The sequence below is a fragment of the Cetorhinus maximus genome, unplaced genomic scaffold (assembly GCF_964194155.1).
Source record: "Cetorhinus maximus unplaced genomic scaffold, sCetMax3.hap1.1 HAP1_SCAFFOLD_2297, whole genome shotgun sequence".
Taxonomy (NCBI): domain Eukaryota; kingdom Metazoa; phylum Chordata; class Chondrichthyes; order Lamniformes; family Cetorhinidae; genus Cetorhinus; species Cetorhinus maximus.
Genome location: NW_027598236.1, coordinates 40,001 through 47,759, shown reverse-complemented (window position 1 = coordinate 47,759; position 7,759 = coordinate 40,001). Strand labels below are relative to the sequence as shown.

General features: G+C 54.9%; 1 protein-coding gene across 1 annotated transcript in view; it reads right to left on the bottom strand.

Moving 5' to 3' along the window:
* Window positions 1-4,694: 4,694 nt before the first annotated feature.
* LOC144677200 (plexin-A1-like) overlaps window positions 4,695-7,759 on the bottom strand; it is a 31,641-nt gene continuing 28,576 nt past the window's right edge. The window contains exons 6-7 of the mRNA XM_078537385.1: window positions 7,489-7,603; window positions 4,695-4,949 (exon numbers count right to left, since the gene is read on the bottom strand). Of these exons, the coding sequence (XP_078393511.1) occupies window positions 4,695-4,949; window positions 7,489-7,603 (370 nt within the window). The remainder of the gene's footprint in view (window positions 4,950-7,488; window positions 7,604-7,759) is intronic.

Below are 7,759 nucleotides of genomic sequence, written 5' to 3'. Positions count from 1 at the left end.
AGTGCGGCGCTCCCTCAGCGCTGACCCTCCGACAGTGCGGCGCTCCCTCAGCACTGACCCTCCGACACTGCGGTGCTGACCCTTTGGGGAGGCGGTAGAGTAGTGGTATTGTTGCTGGACTAGTAATCCAGAGACCCAGGATAATGCTCTGGGTACCTGGGTTTGAATCCCACCACAGCAGATGGTGGAATTTGAATTCAATAAAAATCTGGAATTAAAAGTCTAATGTTGACCATGAAACTATTGTCGATTGTTGTAAAAACCCACCTGGTTCACTAATGTCCCTTTAGGGAAGGAAATCTGCCCTCCTTACCCGGTCTGGTCTACACGTGACTCCAGACCCACAGCCATGTGGTTGACTCTGAAACGCCCTAGTGAGCTACTCAGTTGTACCAAACCATTACAAAGTCACCAAAAAGGAATGAAACCGGACAGACCACCCGGCATCGACCCAGGCACCGGAAACGACAACGGCAAACTCAGCCCTGTCGACCCTGCAAAGTCCTCCTGACTAACAACTGGGGGCTAGTCCCAAAACTGGGAGAGCTGTCTCCCAGACTAGTCAAGCTACAGCCTGACCATAGTCATCCTCACGGAATCATACCTTACAGATAATGTCCCAGACTCCACCATCACCATCCCTGGGTATGTCCTGTCCCACCGGCAGGACAGACCCAGCAGAGGTGGGGGCACAGTGGGATACAATCGGGAGGGAGTTGCCCTGGGAGCCCTCAACATCGACTCCGGTCCTCATGAAGTCTCATGGCATCAGGTCAAACATGGGCAAGGAAACCTCCTGCTGATTACCCTGTACCGCCCTCCCTCAGCTGGTGAATCAGTGCCTCCTCCATGTTGAACATCACTTGGAGGAAGCACTGAGGGTGGCAAGGATGCAGAATGTACTCTGGGTGGAGGACTTCAATGTCCATCACCAAGAGTGGCTCGGTAGCATCGCTACTGACCGAGCTGGCCGAGTCCTAAAGGACATTAGCTGCTAGACTGGGTCTGCAGCAGGTGGTGAGGGAACCAACAAGAGGGAAAAACATACTTGACCTCATTCTCACCAGCCTGTCGGCCACAGATGCATCTGCCCATGACAGTATCGGTAGGAGTGACCACCACACAGTCATTGAGGAGACAAAGTCCCACCTTCACATTGAGGATACCCTCCATCGTGTTGTGTGGCACTACCACCCTGCTAAATGGGATAGATTTCAAACAGATCTAGCAACTCAAGACTGGGCATCCATGAGGCGCTGTGGGCCATCAGCAGCAGCAGAATTGTACTCGAACACAATCTGTAACCTCATGGCCCGGCATATCCCCCACTCTACCATTACCATCAAGCCAGGGGATCAACCCTGGTTCAATGAAGGGTGCAGGAGGGCATGTCAGGAGCAGCACCAGGTATACCTAAAAATAAGGTGTCAACCTGGTGAGGCTATAACACAGGACTACTTGGGTGCCAAACAGCATAAGCAGCAAGTGATAGACAGAGCTAAGCGATCCCACAACCAACGGATCAGATCTAAGCTCTGCAGTCCTGCCACATCCTGTCGTGAATAGTGGTGAATAATTAAACAACTCACTGGAGGAGGAGGCTCCACAAATATCCCCATCCTCAATGATGGAGGAGCCCAGCACATCAGTGCAATAGATAAGGCTGAAGCATTTTGCTACAATCTTCATCCAGAAGTGCTGAGTGGATGATCCATCTCAGCCTCCTCCGGAGGTCCCCAGCATCGCAGATGCCAGTCTTCAGCCAATTCGATTCACTCCACGTGACATCAAGAAATGGCTGAAGGCACTGGATACTGCAAAGGCTGTGGGCCCTGACAATATTCTGGCAATAGTACTGAAGACTTGTGCTCCAGAACTTGCTGTGCCCCTAGCCAAGCTGTTCCAGTACAGATACAACACTGGCATCTACCCAGCTATGTGGAAAATTGCCCAGGAACATCCTGTACACAAAAAGCAGGACAAATCCAACCCGGCCAATTACCGCCCCATCAGTCTACTCTCCATCATCAGTAAAGTAATGGAAGGGGTCATCAACAGTGCTATCAAGCGGCACTTGCTTAGCAATAACCTGCTCACTGATGCTCAGTTTGGGTTCCTTCAGGGTCACTCAGCTCCTGACCTCATTACAGCCTTGGTTCAAACATGGACAAAAGAGCTGAACTCCCGAGGTGAGGTGAGAGTGACTGCCCTTGACATCAAGGCAGCATTTGACCGAGTGTGACATTAAGGAGCCCTAGCAAAACTGGAGCTAATGGGAATCAGGGGGGAAACTCTCCGCTGGTTGGAGTCATACCGAGCACAAAGTAAATGGTTGCGGTTGTTGGAGGTCAGTCATCTCAGCTCCAGGACATCACTGCAGGAGTTCCTCAGAGTAGTGTCCTCGGCCCAACCATCTTCAGCTGCTTCATCAATGACCTTCCTTCCATCATAAGGTCAGAAGTGGGGATGTTCGCTGATGATTGCACAATGTTCAGCACCATTTGCGACTCCTCAGATACTGAAGCAGTCCATGTCCAAATGCAGCAAGACCTGGACAATATCCAGGCTTGGGCTGACTAGTGGCAAGTAACATTCATGCCACACAAGTGTCAGGCAATGACCATCTCCAACAAGAGAGAATCTAACCATCACCCCTTGACATTCAATGGCATTACCATCACTGAATCCCCCACTGTCAACATCCTGGGGGTTACCATTGACCAGAAACTGAACTAGACCAGCCATATAAATACTGTGGCTACAAGAGCAGCCCAGAGGCTGGGAATCCTGCGGAGAGTAACTCACCTCCTGACTCCCCAAAGCCTGTCCACCATCTACAAGGCACAAGTCAGGAGTGTGATGGGATACTCCCCACTTGCCTGGATGAGTGCAGCTCCCACAACACTCAAGAAGCTCAACACCATCCAGGACAAAGCAGCCCCGCTTGATCGGCACCCCATCCACAAACATTCACTCCCTCCACCACCGACGCACAGGGGCAGCAGTGTGTGTACCATCTACAAGATGCACTGCAGCAACTCGCCAAGGCTCCTTCGACAGCGCCGCCCAAACCCACCACCTCTACCACCTAGAAGGACAAGGGCAGCAGACACATGGGGAACACCACCACCTGCAAGTTCCCCTCCGAGCCCCACACACCATCCCGACTTGGAAATATATCGGCCGTTCCTTCACTGTCGCTGGGTCAAAATCCTGGACCTCCCTCCCTAACAGCGCGGTGGGTGTACCTACACCACACGGACTGCAGCAGCTCAAGAAGGCGGCTCACCCACCACCTTCTCAAGGGGGCAATTAGGGATGGGCAATAAATTCTGGGCCCAGCCAGCGAGGCCCACATCCCATGAATGAATTTTAAAAAGTGCAGTGGCCCCTCAGCACTGACCCTCCGACAGTGCGGGCGCTCCCTCATCACTGACCCTCCCACAGCGCGGCGCTCCCTCAGCACTGACCCTCTGATAGCGCGGCGCTCCCTCAGCACCGACCCTCCCACAGTGCGGCGCTCCCTCAGCACTGACCCTCCTACAGTGCGGCGCTCCCTCAGCACTGACCCTCCCACAGCGCGGCGCTCCCTCAGCACCGACCCTCCCACAGTGCGGCGCTCCCTCAGCACTGACCCTCCCACAGCGCGGCACTCCCTCAGCACTGCTCCCCGGACAGTGCGGCACTCCCTCAGCACTGACGCTCCGACAGCGCGTCGCTCCCTCAGCACTGACCCTCCCACAGCGCGGCACTCCCTCAGCACTGCTCCCCGGACAGTGCGGCACTCCCTCAGCACTGCCCCTCCCACAGCGCGGCGCTCCCTCAGCACTGACCCTCCCACAGCGCGGCGCTCCCTCAGCACTGACCCTCCGACAGTGCGATGCTCCCTCGGCACTGACCCTCCGACAGTGCGGATATCCCTCAGCACTGACCCTATCACAGAGCGGCGCTCCCTCAACACTGACCCTCCGACAGTGCGGCGCTCCCTCAGCACTGACCCTCCGACAGCGCGGCGCTCCCTCAGCACTGCTCCCCGGACAGTGCGGCACTCCCTCAGCACTGCCCCTCCCACAGCGCGGCACTCCCTCAGCACTGCTCCCCGGACAGTGCGGCACTCCCACAGCACTGCCCCTCCCACAGCGCGGCGCTCCCTCAGCGCTGACCCTCAGCACTGGAGGAAAGTGAGCGGCACCCACTGATGAGTATCCTGTTTTGCTTCTTACGAGAGAAAACTAAAAGCCTTTAAAGAGTTTGAGCTTGAAAGGGATCGAAATAACAGCAGGTGTTTAACTGCTAAATGTGCAGAAATGTGCACTTAGCTGAAGAGAGCAGGGGTCTGGGAGCGGTGAGGTGAAATGTCCTGAAAATACTCTTAAAATCGTTCCCACAATCTGGATACAGAGGTGCGGAGTGACAGCTGATGGCGGGAGCATTACTGTCACCGGCCAGTCTTGAAGATAGATGGGCTGGTGACAGCAGACCCTCTCTCCGCTAATTAATTACAGCTCAAACTTTGTTCTGCTTAACTAATTAATCGAGGGAAACAGGAATGAGCGGGAACTCCCGGAATACAGGCACAAAGGGATGTCAACAACACCCTCGCGCTTGCACACAAAGGGCTATTCAATGTCAAGGGATGCACGGCAGACTTCAGGCACTGCACGCCGGTCTCAAGAGTTAACCCTTTCCTGTTTCTAAATATAGAGCGCGGCCCTCCCTCGGGAACGGGAGCCTTCCCCGGCCGCAGTTCCCAGGACGTTCCCAGGGTCCCGCTCGTTCCCACAGTGGACAGACGGGCGGCCAGGGCCTTTACGTCGCGTCCCCTCACGTCCCCGGAGTGCCTGGCAGGAGACGGAGTCGGACGGGGCTTGGCCCCCGGCCACATGCGGGGATATTAGGGACGGGTGCCCAGAAAAGCTCGGACGAAGAGGTCGGTTTTTAAGGAGCGTCTTAAAGGAGGAGAGAGAGAGAGACAGAGACAGAGACATGGAGAGGTTTAGGGAGGGAATTCCAGAGCTCAGGCCCACCCCCAGGCAGCTGAAGGCCCGGCCGCCAATGGCGGAGCGATAGGAATCGGGGGATGCTCGAGAGGCCGGAATTGGAGGAGCGCAGAGATCTCGGAGGGTTGTAGGGGTTGGAGGAGGATACAGAGATAGGGAGGGTTGTAGGGGCTGGAGGAGGTTACAGAGATAGGGAGAGTTGTAGGGGCTGGAGGAGGTTACAGAGATAGGGAGGGGTGTAGGGGCTGGAGGAGGTTACAGAGATAGGGAGGGTTGTAGGGACTGGAGGAGGTTACAGAGATAGGGAGGGTTGTAGGGGCTGGAGGAGGTTACAGAGATAGGGAGGGGTGTAGGGGCTGGAGGAGTTTACAGAGATAGGGAGGGGTGTAGGGGTTGGAGGAGGATACAGAGATAGGGAGGGTTGTAGGGGCTGGAGGAGGTTACAGAGATAGGGAGGGTTGTAGGGGCTGGAGGAGGTTACAGAGATAGGGAGGGTTGTAGGGGATGGAGGAGGTTACATAGATAGGGAGGGTTGTAGGGGCTGGAGGAGGTTACAGAGATAGGGAGGGTTGTAGGGGCTGGAGGAGGTTACAGAGATAGATAGGGGTGTAGGGGCTGGACGAGGTTACAGAGATAGGGAGGGTTGTAGGGGCTGGGAGAGGTGAAGAGATAGGGAGGATTGTAGAGACTGGAGGAGGTGACACAGGTAGTAAAGGTGTTAGGGGCTGGAGCAGTTGGGGAGGGTTGTAGAGATTGGGTGGAGTTGACAGATGTTCAGTACTCCTTCAGTACTGACCCTCCGTCAGTGCGGCGCTCCCTTAGCACTGACCCTCCAACAGTGCGGCGCTCCCTCAGCGCTGACCCTCCGACAGTGCGGCGCTCCCTCAGCACTGACCCTCAGGGAAGAATGGGGGGGGTAGGCTTAAGTGGGCCAGCATGGACTAGCTGGGCCAAATGGCCTAGTTCTGCCCTGTAATCCTGTCTAAACTCCGGGGCCTGTCTGCTGGTTAGCAGGAGGTAAATATCCAAATTGGAGAGTTATCAACTATCAATTTGGTCATCATCAACCATCTCATGAAGATGACAAATGTGGAGAAATGTATTAGCGCATTCATGTATTCAATGCAGGGCCTAGCCAGCGAGGTCTGCATCCGTGATCGAATGAATAAAGAACAAGCAACAATACCAACCCTTCAAAATATTTAGGAGGGTCATCCTGAGGTCAGGGAGCACTTCCCTCACACACAATTGGCTGGATTGCTTCCTCTACAAACCTCAACAACATATATGTTTAAAATGCGTTCATGAGATTTGGGTGTCGCTGGCTGGGCCCTGCATTTGTTGCCCATCCCTAATTGCCCCCCTTGAGAAGGTGGGGGGTGAGCCGCCTTCTCGAGCCACTGCAGTCCCCATGTGGTGTAGGTACACCCACAGCGCTGTTAGGGAGGGAGTTCCAGGATTTTGACCCAGCGACAGTGAAGGAACGGCCGATATATTTCCAAGTCGGGATGGTGTGTGTGTGGGGCTCGGAGGGGGAACTTGCAGGTGGTGGTGTTCCCCATGTGTCTGCTGCCCTTGTCCTTCTAGGTGGTAGAGGTGGTGGGTTTGGGCGGCGCTGTCGAAGGAGCCTTGGCGAGTTGCTGCAGTGCATCTTGTAGATGGTACACACACACTGCTGCCCCTGTGCGTCGGTGGTGGAGGGAGTGAATGTCTGTGGATGGGGTGCCCATCAAGTGGGGCTGCTTTGTCCTGGGTGGTGTCGAGCTTCTCGAGTGTTGTGGGAGCTGCACTCACCCAGGCAAGTGGGGAGTGTCCCATCACACTCCTGACTTGCGCCTTGTAGATGGTGGACAGGCTTTGGGGAGTCAGGGGGTGAGTTACTTTCCGCAGGATTCCCAGCCTCTGACCTGCTCTTGTAGCCACAGTATTTATCTGGCTGGGTCCAGTTCAGTTTCTGGTCAATGGTAACCCCCAGGATGTTGATAGTGGGGGATTCAGTGATGGTAATGCCATTGAACGTCAAGGGGTTAGATTCTCTCTTGTTGGAGATGGTCATTGCCTGGTACTTGTGTGGTGTGAATGTTACTTGCCACTTGTCAGCCCAAGCCTGGATATTGTCCAGGTCTTGCTGCATTTGGACATGGACTGCTTCAGTATCTGAGGAGTCGCGAATGGTGCTGAACATTGTGCAATCATCAGCGAACATCCCCACTTCTGACCTTATGATGGAGGGAAGGACATTTGCCACACTTACCAGGCCGTCAGACCTCTACTTTCACAGCTGACCAGCAGCCAATGGCTGATGGCTATTCGACTGTAGGGGACGGTTCAGGTTGAAGGTTGCCGATTGCACTGGAACATGAGGCTGTTTACAAATGCACAACTAAAGACACATGCATGCGACGCGCACACACACACACACACACACAAACACAGAGGCCTAGGCCTCAGATGAAGCCTGGCCTTTTCCTGGTGAGGGTCCCCTTACCTCAGTCATGTTGACTCGGCCCTCCTGGAAAGAGCAATCCCCTGCATCGTGCGTGCACACATGGCGGTATTTGCACCAGTGACAGGGGTAGGGTCCTCCGACACAGGACAGACACCTGACAGGGAGAGGAAGAGAGCGGAGTTACGGCACATAATTCAACAGACACCTCCTCAGGTTTAATATCATGTACAGCCCCATGCAGCAGGAATGACGGTGAGATACAGGGTAAAGCTCCCTCTACACTGTCCCCATCAAACACTCCCAGGACAGG